Source organism: Dromiciops gliroides, chromosome 1, assembly GCF_019393635.1.
Source record: "Dromiciops gliroides isolate mDroGli1 chromosome 1, mDroGli1.pri, whole genome shotgun sequence".
NCBI lineage: Eukaryota > Metazoa > Chordata > Mammalia > Microbiotheria > Microbiotheriidae > Dromiciops > Dromiciops gliroides.
In genome coordinates this window covers 19,374,020-19,390,359 of record NC_057861.1, presented here as the reverse complement: position 1 = coordinate 19,390,359, position 16,340 = coordinate 19,374,020, and the positions used below count along the sequence as shown (strand labels likewise).

Below are 16,340 nucleotides of genomic sequence, written 5' to 3'. Positions count from 1 at the left end.
TCATGACAAAGATACTGGAGGACTTCACCATCTCTTTCTTCAGCTCATTTTACAGATGAGGAAACTGAGTCAAACTTAGTTAAATGTCTAGGGTGACATAGGCAGTAAGTGTCTGGGGCTGGATTTGAATTCAGGTCCTCGTGATTCCAGGACCAGCACTCTGTCCACTGCACCATCTAGCCACCTCCAAGATCATGAGATCTTCCAGGTTGAAAAGACCCTAGGAGTCATATGGTACAAAAGCCACAGGGCTGTTGCTGGAATGGTAGAAAGTCACTTCCTCCCAAGTCTGTGATTACCTCCTATATACTCTATATGGATAATTTATGCACATAATTGTTTGCATATCATCTTCCCAATTAGAATACGAGCGCCTTGAGACTGTTTTTTTGTCTTTCTTTCTGTCCTCAGTGCTTAACACAGTGCCTGATATCTAGCAAATGCTTAATAAATGCAAAGCTAGGGGCAATTAGGTGGCGCAGTGGATAGAGCACCGGCCCTGGAGTCAGGAGGGCCTGAGTTCAAATCCAACCTCAGACACTTAACACTTACTAGCTTTGTGATCCTGGGCAAGTCACTTAACCCCAATTGCCTCACCAAAAATTAAAAAAATAAATGGATAAATTAATTAATTAATGGATGAATGAATCGATAGATAGATAGACAGGCAAACAGACAGACAGACAGACAGACAGATAGATAGATAGATAGATAGATAGATAGATAGATAGATAGATAGATAGATAGATAGATAGATGCAAAGCTAGCTGGTGATGCAGTAGACATGGTACCAGCCCCAGAGTCAGGAAGACCTGAGATCAAATCCATCCTAAGACAACTTACTGTGTAACTATGGTTAAGTCACTTAAACTCTGTCTGCCTCAGTTTCTTCACCTGCAGAATGGGATAATAATACTACCTACTTCACAGGGTTGTGGTGAGGATCAGATATTTGTAACATTGTGAGACGATATTTGTAAGAAGTGCTTAGAACAGTGCCTAGCACATAATAGGCAGTATCTAAATGTTTATTCTCTTCCTTTACCCTTACCCTTGTTGACCACCTGCCTGCCTTGTCTAGAAGAAGGAAGGCTTCTTAAGTTCTTTGTAATCCAACCCCTTTCTCCATTTCCGGACTTCTTATCTTACATCCTATCCACCATGGCGCGCGCACACACACACACACACACACACACACACACACACACTCTTTGACCCAATGACACCAGCCTCTTGCTGTTCCTTGGACAAGACACTCTATCTCCCAACACTGTGAATTTTCGGTAGGGGTCTCCCATGGCTGTAATTGTCTCTCTTCTCTTCTCCACCTGCGGGCTTCCTTAGCTTTCTTCACCTTTCAGCTAAAGTCTCACTTTCTGCAAAAAGCCATTCTTGATTCTCCTTAATGCTGCTGCCTTCCCTCTGAGATTACCTTGTACTTACCTCCTTGTCTGCACATAGTTATCTGCCTGTTGTCTCCCCTCCCATTAAACCATGAGGTCCCTGAGACTAAGGACCCTTTTTGCCTTTCTTTACATGACCAGCTTCTAGCACAGTGCCTAGCACATAGTAGGTGCTTAATAAATATTTGTTGACTTGATTTCCCTTGTTTTCCTACTTTCCTTCAAAGTTCAAATCAAGCAACCAATGCAGCTCAACCCAGAGAGATGAACTGACCCCTCCAGAGAATATCAGCAAAGGCCTGGAAATTGGATCTGAAAAGCCCAGCCAAGGAATCTAATGCATCCCTTCGGGAGCACAGCAATATACATTAGGCTTTCTGGTGGCAGACATTTTCTTTTCAATTTAATTGTGAATGTTTCAAGTGATGGGAGTTTTACTGCAGTCTTTTAGACCAGGCCAGAAGCTATTAATCCACCCGCCCTGTTAGAATATGGAAGCAGGATGTGAGTCTGGCATATTCCAGAGATGAGTGCCCTACCCCCACCTCTGATAAATAAGACAACCTCCTGCCCAACTGGTGGAACTTGGAGTCTTCTTTCTCTGGTCCTGGAGCAGAGATTTAGTTTGGAATGGGTTAAAGATATGGAGAGAGGTCCTTAAAGTGAGAATCCTTCAGTGGCATTACTCCACTACTCAGTGAGCTACAGTGGCTGCCTACTACCCAGTTAGAATCAGGGGATCACATCATTGAAGGGTGAGAAAGGACCTGAGCAGCCATCTGGCCCAAGCCATGTGAGAAATGAATCCTCACTATAACATACCTGTCAAGGAGTTGGCACAGATTTTTAGCCAGGGGTCTATGAACCTCACCCCTGACCCCCAAGAGTCTGCTGAATAGATTTCAGGGGATTTGTGCATTTGAAGGGGGGAAATTACATCTTTATTTTCATTCATCTCTAACTAAAATTTGCCATTTCCTTCCATTGTGAATGTAGGCAACAAGCATGATTCTGAAAAGGGGTCCTTAGGCTTCATCAGACTTCCAAAGGGCTCCATGACTCAAAAAGGGTTGAGATCCCCAGCTCCAGGGTTAAATATGAAACTCCTTTTTGGCATTGAAAGCCCTTTGTAACCTGGCTTCTCCAACTTACCTTTCCAGCCTTGTTATGCATATACCTTATGGGTTGTCTTCTTGCTATTCCCCTCACATGTTACTCCATCTCCAACCCCATGCCTTCCATGCCTGGAATGATTTCCCTTCTCAACTTCTAAGAATCTCTTGTTTCCATGAGAGTTAAGCTCCTACAGGAAGCCTTCCCTGATCACTCCAACTATCAGTGCCTCCTCCCCTACCCCAATCACCTCAGATTTATGTAAAGAAGTTGTATACCCTTATATAATTACCTGTTGTCTTTCCTGATAGGATGCAAGCTCTTTGGGGGCAGGGCTTTTTTTTTGTCTTTGTATGCTCAATACCTAGCTTAGTACCTTAGTACTTATTGATTGATTCACATCCTGCTTTATTTGTGCCTCAGAAGACAAAGAGTTCTTCAGAGGAACTCAATTTATCCTTGTACACATCTAGGACACATGGATGGAGGCAGAACTAGACCATGATGTATGATGGAAGGAGAACTAGATATGTTGCTAATAGAAAGTAATAGAAAGTAAGCTCTTTGAAGGCAGAGACTATTCCATTGGGTTTTTTTCTTTGTATGTCCAGGTCCTAGCACAGATTTTGGAGCATAGTAGATACTTTGTAAATACTTATTGATTGGTGGTGCAGTGGATAGAGCACCAGCCCTGGAGTCAGAAGGACCTGAGTTCAAATCTGGCCTCAGACACTTAACACTTACTAGCTGTGTGACCCTGAACAAGTCACTTAACCCCAAATGTCTCACTAAAAATAAATAATTTTTTAAAAATACTTATTGATTGATTAATTGATTGAAAGTCTTGTCTCTCACTGGATAGAAGAGGGAAGAGCTACATTCAAGAATGGAAGATTCTCAGAATGACAAAAAGTGGAGGGCCTAGACTCTTGACCATTGGAAGGAATGACCACATTGATAAGCTCACCAATCCATCAGAGTATCAAATTACCTGCCTCAAAGGGCCATCTTGAGAAGTGAATGAAATCATGTGTGTAAAATGACTCACAAAGCTCCATGTCCTAGATCAGTGTTGGCTGTGATTAGTAAGAAATGTTTAGAATACCAAAATACTGGCTGAGGCTGCAGTGGTATGGTAGCTCTGGACTCAGAATAAGGAAAGAGCTAAATTCAAATCCCAACCCTGACACTTACTCACTGTGTGACCCCAGGCAAGCTACTTCCTCTCTCTGAACAAGAGTTTTCTTCATTTTAAACTCCTTGCATTCATATCCTAGAGTTATGGTATGGAAAGCACTCTAAATCCTCAAGAACAACCTAAGTGTGAGTGCTTTGTATCCTGGCTATCTGAAGTTGATACTTCTGAAGGAAGGAAAGCATGTTTTGAAGCTGGTTTCTTTCAAAGAGTCAGCAGGGTAAGGGATAAAGTGTCAATCTAGCTTTTGAATGCTAACAAGCACAGATCTAGAACTGGAAAAGACCTCAGAAGTCATCTAGTCCAATCTTCTCATTTTACAAATAAGGAAACTGAGGCCTAGAGGGGTTAGGTAACTTTAGAGGATCATAGATCTATAATCTAGATATGGAAGGGACCCCAGATCATAGGACCATTGATTTGAAACTTCAGAAGTCCTGAAGTTTAAACCCTTTATTTTATAAATGAAGAGACCCAGGTAGATTAAGGGATATGCCCAAGGTCACACAGGTAACAAACATCAGAAGCAGGATTTGAATCCATTGTACCACATGATCTGCAGGTGTTCCGTTTCCACATTCATGAACCCTGAAATGTCCTTAATGTAATCATTAAATCATTTCCCCTCTGCCTTATAGTATCTAACACTGTTCCTTTACCTCCCTGTGATTTCCAATCCCTGTACACTGCCTTTCCTTGGCTATTACCCCAGCACTGGCTACCTTCCTCCCTTCCCTAACTGAATGCTTTGGTGAATAATTTTCACTCTACAGTGGACTCCCTTGCTCTTTTGTCCAATTGAAAATGATGCCAAATCTGAAGCTATACCATAAAGCAGCAGTCATCAAAACTATTTGGTACTGGCTAAGAAATAGAGTGGTGGATCAATGGAATAGGCACAGGAGACACAGTAGTAAATGACTATAGTAATCTAATGTTTGATAAACCCAAAGACACCAGCTTCTGGGATAAGAATTCACTATTTGACAAAAACTACTGGGGAAACTGGAAGATGTTATGGCAGAAACTAGACATAGACCAACATCTTACACTGTATACCAAAATAAGGTCAAAATGGGTACATGATTTAGATATAAAGTGTGATAACAGATAAATCAGGAGAGGAAAGAATACTTTACCTCTTAGATCTATGGAGAAGATAACAATTTATGACCAAACAAGAGATAGAAAATATTATGAAATGCAAAATGGATGATTTCGATTACATTAAATTTTAAAGGTTTTATACAAACAGAAGCAATGCATCCAAAATTAGAAGGGAAGCAGAAAGTTGGGAAATAATTTTACAGCCAGTGTTTCTGATAAAGGCTTCATTTCTAAAATATATAGGGAAGTGAATCAAATTTATAAGAATTCAAGTCATTCCCAATTAAGAAATGGTCAAAGGATATGAATAGGCAGCTTTCAGATAAAGAAATCAAAGCTACCTATTGCCATATGAAAAAATGCTCTAAATCACTATTGATTAGGAAAAAAGAAAATTAAAACAACTCTGAGGTACCATCTCATACCTATCAGATTAGTTAATATGACAAAAAAGAAAAATAATAAATGTTGGAAAAGCTGTGGAAAGATTGGAAGATTAATGTATTGTTGATGGAATTGTGAACTGATCCAACCATTCTGGAGAGCAATTCTGAACTATGTTCAAAAGACTATAGGGAGGGGCAGCTAGGTGGCACAGTGGATAGAGCACCGGCTCTGGAGTCAGGAGTACCTGAGTTCAAATCCGACCTCAGACACATAACACTTACTAGCTGTGTGACCTTGGGCAAGTCACTTAACCCCAATTGCCTCGCTAAAAAAAAAAAAAAAGACTATGGGGATGTGCATACCTTTAGGCCCAGTAATACCACTCCTATGTCTATATCCCAAAGAGATAATAAAAAGGGGGAAAGGATCCACATGTACAAAAATACTTACAGCAGCTCTCTTTATGATGGCAAAGAATTGAAAGTTGAGGGAATGCCCATCAATTGGGGAATGGCTGAACAAATTGTGGTATATGAATGTAATGGAATACTATTGTGCTATAATAAATGATGAGGTGGCACAGTGGATAAGGCACCAGCCCTGGATTCAGGAGGACCTGAGTTCCAATCTGGCCTCAGAAACTTGACACTTACTAGTTGTGTGACCCTGAGCAAATCTCTTAACCCTCATTGCCCCGCAAAAAAAAAAAGAAAGAAAGAAAGAAAGATAAGAAATTATGAGCAGTCAGATTTCAGAAAACCTGGAAAGACTTAAGTGGACTGATAATGAGTGAAGTGAGCAGAGCCAATAACAGCAACATAGTGCGATGATCAACTGTGACAGACTTAATTATTCTCAGAAATACGATGTCCCAAGACAATTCCAAAGTACTCAAGATGAACAAAAGAACTGTGGAATCTGGATGCAGATTGAATCATACTATTTCTACTTTTTTGGTTTTCTTTTTCCTTTTTGAGGTTTTTCCCCTTGATTCTGATTCTTCTTTTACAACATGAATAATGCAGAAATATGTTTAATGTGATTGTACATATATAACTTATATCAGATTGTTTTCTGTCTTGGGGAGGAGGGAAGGAAGGAAAGAAAGGGAGAAAATTTTGGAACACAAAATCTTATTAAAACAAATGTTGAAAACTAAAAAAAAAAAATATGCCAAAACTCAATTTTGTATTACTCCCACCATCCCCTTCTTTTGCTCCTATTCACATGTTGCTGAACAAGGCTAGAGAAAATCATGAAACCATAATGAGGCAATTACAAGTTGATGTTACATGACCTCAACTGGGCCCTCACTACTGTAAGGCAATTCTTTTACACCTCCCTGGTTAATTCACTAACCCACTCACCACAGAATCTTTTCTCAACTTTGTCATCACTTTCAAACCTTTCATGGTTTCCCCTCCCCCACCCTCTCAGCTGAGGATCTCACCTCATACTGCCTCTTAGTTCCCTCCTCACCTCTTCCTCATTTCAAATCATCCAAACAATGTTGCTATCTCCTCCTTCTTTGTCCTCTCTCATATAAAGAGTTAGCCTTTCTCCAAGGCAAACATCTCAACATACAAAAGTAATATCATTCCATCCAGTACTCAGCACAATACCTGTAACACAGTAGGCATTTAATAAGTGTTCATTGATGAATTGATCCTGTCTTCTCCAGCAGATTGCCTCCTCTGTCATCCCTACTCTTTCACATCTTCCATTTTTCTCTCACTACTAACTCTCTTGCTGCTTACAAAAACATCAATGTTGCTACATCCTTTTCAAAAAGCCATCACTCAGGTGCAGCTAGGTGGTGCAGTGGATAAAGCACTGGTCCTGGATTCAGGAGGACCTGAGTTCAAAGCCAGCCTCAGACACTTGACACTTACTAGCTGTGTGATTCTGGGCAAGTCACTTAACCCCCATTGCCCCACAAAAAAAAGGCCATCACTCGGGGGCAGCTAGGTGATGCAATGGATAAAGCACTAGCCCTAGATTCAGGAGGACCTGAGTTCAAATCCAGCCTCAGACACTTGACACTTACTAGCTGTGTGACCTTGGGCAAATCACTTAACCCTCAGTGCCCTGCCAAAAAAAAGGCCATCACTTGATCTATTCATTCCCCAAAGTTATCATCATATAATTCTCTTCCCCTTCTTAGCCTAAACTTAGAAAACCATCTACATTCAGTCTTCATTCAGTTCCTCCACTTGTTCTCTCTACTGTGAGAATTGGAGTGCCACCAACCTACTGAGAAAGACATTGCAGGGAAGCTCTGCCCTAAGGAGAAAGCATGAGGTGATCTTTCTGGGGGTTCAAAGGTCGGATTGGCGTCTGGAAGTTGTGCCTGCCACCTGTGGGTCATGTCAATCAGTGCTATCAGCCAATTAGCTTGGAGCTGTGTGTGAGGATAGCCCTGCTTCCTGTTTCACAGGGGGTATCTGGGAGAATCAGTGAGGGAGCACGGTCTTTTCATTCAGAAACCGGCTGTTGGCAGGAGGAACACTCTTTTTCTCTTAGATAACTAGATGAAGCCTGTTTTTCCTCTCTCTCTTTGCTAACTCTTAATATACTTTAAAAAGTGCTTAATGCCCAAAGACTGGTGCTAAAGCTTTTCTAATTTAAGGCAATCATTCATTAGATTTTAAACATCACAGCTAGAATTTTAGTCCTTACACTACTTTCCATTAAACTCTCTGCAGTTTGCTCTCTGACCTCATTCAACTGAAGCTACTCACCCAAGTTATCAGTTGTCTCTTAATAGCCACATCTAACAACCTTTTCTCAGTCATCCTTCCAATACCTCTGCTGCCTTTGACTCTATACATCACCCTCTTCTGGATAGTGCCTCATATTTAGGCTTTCATGATCCTGCTCTCTCCTGCTTCTCTTACCTGTCTGACTGCTCATTCTCAGTCTCCTTGACTGAATCTTCATGCAGGTCACATCCACCAACCGTAAGTATTCTCCAGGACTCTGTCCTGGACCCTCATCTGTCCTCTTCTCTTCTCTCTATATACTATCTAGCTTGATGACCTCATTAGCAATCATGAGTTCAATTATCTGCTCTATGTATATAATCCCAAATCTATATATCCAGATAGAATTTCTCTCCTGAGCTCCAGTCTCACATCTCCAACTGCCTTTTGGGCATCTCCAACTGGATGTCCCATAGGCATCTCAAACTCAATGTGTGCAAAAAAGAACTCATAAAAACCCTCCTCCCTTCCCAATTTTCCCATAACTGTCAAGGAAACCACCATCCTTGAAGTCACCCAGGTTCACAACTTTATCATCCTTAATTTCTCATTCTTACTCAACCCACATATTCAATCTATTATCTAATTTCTACCTCAGAGTATCTCCCATTTGCATCCCCTTCTCTCCACTCACCAGACCATTGCCCTAGTGAAGGCTCTAATCACCTTATGCTGAGACTATATCAATAACCTACTGGTTGGTCTCTCTATCTCAAGCCACCCACACACACACACACACACACACACACACTCTCTCTCTCTCTCTCTCTCTCTCTCTCTCTCTCTCTTAAAGCATGGATTTGCTCATGTGATTTTCTTAAATCATGTATCTGACAATGTCATCATCACACACAGGCTCTGTTCGATAAATTCTAGGGACTCATTATCTCCAGGATCAACTATAAGGTCCTCTGACATTTAAAGCTAACTTAATAACATTGCCCCTTTCTCCCTCTCCAATCTTCTTACATCTTACTCTTCTCTACCCACTCTACATTGCAGTGACACTGGTGACATTCCTCACACACACCACTCCATCTCCCAACTCCACAAGTATGCACCAATTCTTTCCCACACCAGGAATTCACTTCCTCCTCACTCCCACATCCTGACTTCCTAGCACCTTCAAGACTCAAAGCCAGCTCAATTCCCACCTTCTGCAGAAAGCTTTTCCCAGTCCTACCTGTCCCCCATCTCCCACACCAGGGTCTTTCCTCAGAAATTTAAACTGTGCATAATCTTGTATGTACATAGTCATTTGTACATTATCTCCTCCATTAAAATGTTGGCTCCTTGAAATGAGGAACTTTCTACATATTTAAAAAAAATTTTTTTTGCCTTTCTTTGCATCCTCAGGGCTCATCACATAGTACGAGAGAGAGAGAGAGAGAGAGAGAGAGAGAGAGAGAGAGAGAGAGAGAGAGAGAGAGAGAGAGAGAGAGAGAGGAGATAACGACAAAAACACACAAAGAAAAACAAAGAGAAAGAAATAGGGAGAGAAAATAGCTACATTAGGACAGACAGACAGACCCCCTTGGAGTCAGAGGAAGAGACAGTGGCAAGGAGAAATAGATGCACAAATAGATCCACAACCAATGTGTGTTGACCAACAATGTCACAGATAGGCTTGAGTTAAGAATGCGATTCATGGTCCTGGACAGAGAATATTTGTATGCACTTAATATGGTACCTGGAGTCAGCTGAGCTGATCAACCTCTGAACATAAAGAGACTCCAGGTAACACCTGCTAAGTCTTTCTCACCATCTTCCTGTGACCTAGGGAATCTAACAACCATTAATAAAACACCTACTATGTGCAAGGCCCTGGGTCTTGATACTACATTGGCTGTGATCATGGGACCATGGTACCTACAGTAAGGAGAATGTAGAAGGTCAAGGACAAACAATACAGGTTCTTTCCAGGTACCTGGCTCTCCAGTTTCTCAGACTTTACCCCTTCCTACTTCAATATTTCCATGAACCAGTAATTAATCTCATTGCTGGTTTCAGATTTCTTCTCTACTACTTACTAGCTATGTGACTTTGGGTAAGTCACTTAGCCAATCTCAACCTTAGTTTCCTCCTGCACAGAATGGATTAGATAGCATCTAACATCCCCTCGGGCTCTGAGATGACATGATCCTGTCTCCATGTTTCTCTGTCTCTGCATCTATTTCTCCTTGCCACTGTCTCTTCCTCTGACTCCAAGGGGGTCTGTCTGTCTGTCCTAATGTAGCTGTTTTCTCTCCCTATTTCTTTCTCTTTGTTTTTCTTTGTGTTTTTGTCGGTATCTCCTCTCCCCCCCCCCCAGTGAGTCAGTTTCTCTCCTTCAGTCTGTCTCTGAAGCCCTCTGTCTCCATATCTCCCTCCTCCATCTCCCTTTCCTAGTGTTCCTCTCTTCCCCTCTCCTTGTCTCTCTTTTTCTCCTCTTCCTCTCTCTCACCTTCCCAAACTTTGTCCCAGGGTTTCTATTTCTGTCTCTGTCTGTTTCTCTCTCTCCTCTTTTCCTGTCTTTCCTCTCTCTCTCGTTCTCTCTCTCCCCGCGGTCCCAACGTCAGTTTCTCTCCTCTGTCTCTATATCTGTGTCTTTCTCTGGCTCTGGCTCTCCTCTCTCCTTCCCTCAGTTTCTCAGTCGCTGAGTTTCTTTCCTCTTCCTGTCTCTGCATCTCTCTGGCTGTCTCCATAGTGCTCTGTTTCTCGGTCTGTCAGTCTCCCGGAATCTGCTTCTCCCTCCCCTCTTCCCTACTCCTGCCCCCGCCCCCGCCCTCTCCCCTCCCCACAGCAGCGGCGCCCTTGGCTCGGGTTGCCGAAGGAGCCCCAGCAGCAGCAGCAGCAGAGACTGGAGGCAGGAGCAGCAGCAGCAGCAGCCGAGCAGCAGCAGCGGGCGGAGGAGGGATGAGAGGTGAGGTCACGTCTCCCCTGAGCCCAGCGCTGGCTTTTCAGAGCTTCTTCGGGAGCCCCCGGCCAGAGTCCGCAGCCTCTGCAGACCTCCTGTCCTGCCCCCGCCTCCTCGGCCTCTCCCATGTCTCAGCACCGCCCCACGTCGGACTCCAAGCGGTCTTTGGACGGCAGTCCTGAGACCCACACCGAGGATGAGGCCCCCGAGGAGGAGGTCCAGATGCCCCCCAACTACCTGCTGCTCACCATCTTCTCCTGCTTCTGCCCCGCGTACCCCATCAATATAGTGGCCTTCGTCTTCTCCATCATGGTGAGTCCGAGCGGGCAGGCAAGGCACGTCTAGGGGCCAGCGCCCTCCCGGGAGGGTAAATCTGCCCCAGCCCCCGCCACACTTCCTCTCCCTGTATGCCATGGCCGCCCCGGCCAGCCGGCAACCCTGCCAACGTACGGATGGACGGACGGCAGAGGGTTGGTAGCTCGTTATTGACCAGAGCAGCTGGCCGCGAGGCGCTAGGGTTTCAACGGGTTGAGACTCCGGCCAGCCCTGTCCCGGGACAACCTTGCAACCTCTTGGCCAGAGCTTCCAGCCTCGCTCGGCCTCCCAGCGCCCTGCCCTGGGAGAGCCACATCCCCAATCCCACCCGCCGGCAGGGCAGTCCCTATCCCCGGCAGGTAGAGCTCCCCAATTCTCCTACACATCTGGATCTGTCTCTCTTCCCAATCAGGTGGCACAAGGCTCGCCCTGTTGGGAAAGCAACCCCAAACCCTGTTAAATATGTCCATATTATTTCCACAGACATTTACAACGCGCTTTCCTCAAACAACCATGATAGAGATAGTGTTAGATAAGTAGTAGTATCCTTCCTTCTTATGTTACAGATGAGGAAACCGAGACTCCGAAAAACTAAGTCATTTGCCCAGTCACAAAGGGAGTATCATGCTGAATTGGAACCCAAGTCTTTTGATTCCAAGTGGAGTGCACTTTTTCCATCATATCGTGTGTCTCGTGTGTCTCATGTGTCTCTCCACACCTAAAAGTCTGTTATTAATTTTGTGTCAACTTTTGGCAAAGGGAAGTTTCCCGTTCTCTCACTAACACATATCTCACCCTAAATCTGAAGCATCTACCCACTCCCCAGCAGCAGCAGCAAACTGAACCCTCTGCTAATGTCGACTTGGCCACTTTAAGGGGGGGGGTGGCAAGCCAGATTTGCCACACTTATCCTTGAGTTTACAGGGGAGCCCCCTGTTTAATTGCAACTCTTTCCTGGACTCTATCTGGAGGATTAGGGAGTCATCCAGTCCCCACCATTGCCAGTGCTACCAGAAATCTTTTGCGTTTGTTGCAGCTTAGAAAGAAGGCTAAGAGGCTGCTTTTGGTCTCTGAGTGGGAGACCTTCCCACTTCTGGGGAGACACAGATAACACCAAAGCAGATGGCCAGCGATGAGAACCACAGAGATAAACCTGGCTGGGTCCTCTTCCTGATTCTGAGGTGTACAATTACAATCTCTGGGTATTTCTGAAAATCTCTGTGTTGGAAAGGACCTTAGGAGCAACCCGTGCCTGGAAAAAAATCTTCTCTACAACATGGCAAACAGCCATCCATTCTTGGAAATTCCATAGGCTGCCCCCTTAGTGTGTCCTTTTTATCTTTTAACTTCTATATCACCAGGTATAAGTGCTACCCTCTCCAAACCATCTTCTACATGGCTACTGAATTCCTAAAACACACATCTCAACATAGAATCACAGATTCAGAGCTAGAAGGGAGCTTAGAAGCAATCAAGTCTATTTCTGTCATTGTACAGATGAGGAAACTGAGACTCAGCAAGGTTAAGTGACTTGCCCAGGGTCACACAGCTAGTAAATGTCTGAGGCAGGATTTGAGCTCAGGTCTTCCTGACTTGAAATAACATTTTATCCATTTTTCCACCTACCTCTCTCAATGCTGGCTTATTTGACAGTCTTCATTGGTTCTCTCTTGTCTCTAAGATAAGAAACAAAATCCTAAGCCTGACATTAATATAGCCCTTTCCAGTCTTTGCTGTTGTTGCTGTTGCTCTTTTTCATGTACTCTCTGTCTTGGCCAAAATGGCCAGGAAATTCCATTTCCTGCCAATTAGCCCCCTCCCCATCTATATCTCCTGGAATCCCTAGCTTGGAGTCCCTTCTCCCTCTAAAAAAAACAGTTCAGGTACCTGACCCTACACATCCCCTTTCCTGATTACCCCCAGTTGTCAGTATCCTTTTCCTTTTGATAATACTTTATATAAATTTGAATATTCTGTATACTGTGTTCAGTCATCTCCCTTTAGTCAAACATAAGCTTTGTAAGGGGCAGACACATTCTCTTTTGTTGTCTTTGTACCATCAGCTCCCAGCTCAGTGCCTAGTCCATGTAACTACTTACTAAATGTGTGCTGAATTAGTTGCTTGCATTAGATGACCTGTAAGTTCCCTTCCAGCTATAAATCTATGATCTTATGCCTCTGCTTGAAGAGTTTGCCTGTGGAAGGAGGGTGCAATTGTACTGTAAAAGAACATACTACTGGGCTAGAAGAGCATGAAGGGAAAAGGAGAGAGAAGAACAGAGTAAACATGAGGTGGTCATGAAATCTCTATATATTCTTTCTTCTTTCATCTTATGCTATTATAATACAGGGCAACTAGGAGGTGAAGTAGATAAAGCATTGGGCTTAGAATTGGGGAGACTCATCTTCCTGAGTTTAAATCCAGCCTCAGACACTTACTAGCTGTGTGGCTCTGGGCAAATCACTTCACTCTGTTTGCCTCAGTTTCCTTATCTGTAAACATTAGCTGGAGAAGGAAACAGCAAACCACTCTAGTACCTTTGCCAAGAAGATCCCAAAATGAGATCAGGAAGAGCTGGACATGACTGAACAACAACAGCCATTATAAACACCCATGATAGTCAATCCACATTCATTGATAACCCATTCATTTGGAATTTTTATGGAGCTGGGCTCAACTTGATCTCTGATAAGATTCATAGGGTTTGAATTCTTCATACAGAGTTCAAAATAATCATCTAAACTGTGCTTCCTAAAGGTTTAAAATATTTTTAAAAACAAACTCTGTAGATATTCTTTTCAGTAATATCTGAAAGATCATGGAAAGTGGGACAGGTGCCACAAGATTGGAAAAGGGAAAATGTCCTGATGTCCATAAAAGGGAAAAGAACAGTTTGCAAACCAGTGAGTCTGACTTCAGTTCCTGGGGAAATTCTAGAATGAATACTTCAAGACATGATGGGCACACATGCAGAGAGGGAAGAGGTAGTTACAAAGTCAACGTGGCTTCAGCAAGAATAGGTCATGCCAGACTAACCTCATTTTTTTTTACCAGATTACTAAATTAGTTTATGAAGAGAATGCTGTTGACTGTAGTTTACCTATATTTTTAGCAAAGCTTTGATAAGTTATCTCATAATCGTTTAACATGGTTGACTCTGGCATTACCATCTTAAAGACAAGTCCACCATATTTGACCCCCTTCAGGATTCTCTGGTAAATGCAAGGATTAAGGATTCTTTCTTTTCTCTGTCATCCACTCAAGCCCCCATTGGTTATGTTTCTGCCATTCTTAGGGGACCAGTAACTATCACCTCAATTCCATTTAACCACTTATCATTAGATTAACGTTTAGAAAAGGTTATTTACTTCAAAGATATAGTAAGAGGGGGGCAGCTAGGTGGTACAGTGGATAAGGCACTGGCCCTGGAGTCGGGAGGACCTGAGTTCAGAACCAGCCTCAGACACTTGACACTTACTGACTGTGTGACCCTGGGCAAGTCATTTAACACTCATTGTCCCGCAAAACAAAACAAAAACAAAAACAAAAGATATAGTAAGAACAAAGATTCAAATATTTCCCCCAAAATCCTCTGGGCCATAATACACACACACACACACACACACACACACTACAGAAGACTAGAGGGGGAGGAGATAAGGATCACAGTTTAGCTCAGTTCCTTCACAGCATTAGTCCCACCCAGTTTAAATCCAAAGTCAACAGTGTTGGCTTCTGGTGGGCTGGCATCTCCATACCATGCTTCTCAGGGCCTTACTGCTGGACTGTTGGCAACATCCTGGCTGAATTTCTGTACTCCCAGCTCCCCAGACTCCATTCCTTCTACCTAGAATGGAAAAGAAGGAACAAGTCCAAAAACCCAGACCTGTTTCTCTGAACCATGTGGCCTAAGGAAGTGGAGGGAGGAGGTAGCTGCTGTATGGTGTGAATGGAGGTATCCTTCACCTTCAGACCTCAGATAGGAATGCCACAAAAGCCTCTACAGGTGCCTAGTCAGTCTGTTTGAAAGATGCCAAGGGTCCCAGCCATACAGTCAGTGGAAAAAGGCTGCCCACATGTTAGGTTAATGCAGAATGTTTGCTCATCCATCAGTCTCCAGTCTCTCAGAAAGAAGAACCCAGTGTCTTCCAGGTGAATGATGCCATTTTAGCAAAGTGATTGTGTCTGCCTATAGGCCAGATCCTCCATTGTACTATTCTTGTGAAAATAATGGAGAAATATGGATGAGATGATAATGCAATGAGATGAAGAACTGACTGGATAGCTAGACCAACAGGCTGTTGTTAATGATTGAGTGTTAAGGTGTGAGGAGGTCTCTAGTAGAGTGTGCTATTGAATCTATGCTTGGCCCTGTGATATTTAATAAATTTTTGGTGGGGCAATGAGGGTTAAGTGACTTGCCCAGGGTCACATAGCTAGTGTTAAGTGTCTGAGGCTGGATTTGAACTCATGTCCTCCTGAATTCAGGGCCGGTGCTCTATCCACTGTGCCACTTAGCTGCCCCGGATATTTAATATTTTTAATGGATAAATTAGATAAAGACCTAGTTAGAGGCAGCTAGGTGGTGGGGGCAGCTAGGTGGCACAGTAGATAAAGTACCAGCCCTGGATTCAGGAGGACCTGAGTTCAAATCTGGCCTCAGACATTTACTAGCTGTGTGACTCTGGGCAAGTCACTTAACCCTCATTGCCCCACAAATAAATAGATGGATGGATGGATGGATGGATAGATGGATGAATCAATCAATCAATTAATTAGTTAATTGATTGATGAACAAATGGAGAAAGAAAGGAAGGAAGGAAGGAAGGAAGGAAGGAAGGAAGGAAGGAAGGAAGGAAGGAAGGAAGGAAGGAAGGAAGGAAGGAAGGAAGAAAGACCTGGATATCATGCTCATAAGATTTACAGGTAGACCCAAACTATGTAGCTAACATGGTGAGTGATAGTAAGGACCCAAAAGGATTTTAGGCTAGAACTTTGGGCTGGATGTAGTAAGATGAAATTCAGTAGGAAGAAATGTAAAGTCTTGCACTTGGGTATAAAGAATCACTTCCACAGGTATAAGGTGAGCATGTTTAGAGAGACTCCTGGCTGGATGGGCACTCTGCACACTATGGCGTCACCTAGAGATATTTGTAGAAAG

The 16,340-nt window shown here is 43.3% G+C and overlaps 1 protein-coding gene across 1 annotated transcript in view; it reads left to right on the top strand.

Moving 5' to 3' along the window:
- The first annotated feature begins 10,799 nt into the window (after positions 1-10,799).
- The window catches only part of TMEM233 (transmembrane protein 233), a 35,776-nt gene continuing 30,235 nt past the window's right edge, over positions 10,800-16,340 (top strand). The window contains exon 1 of the mRNA XM_043976336.1: positions 10,800-11,175. Coding sequence (XP_043832271.1) covers positions 10,990-11,175 — 186 coding nt within the window. The 5' untranslated portion in view covers positions 10,800-10,989. The remainder of the gene's footprint in view (positions 11,176-16,340) is intronic.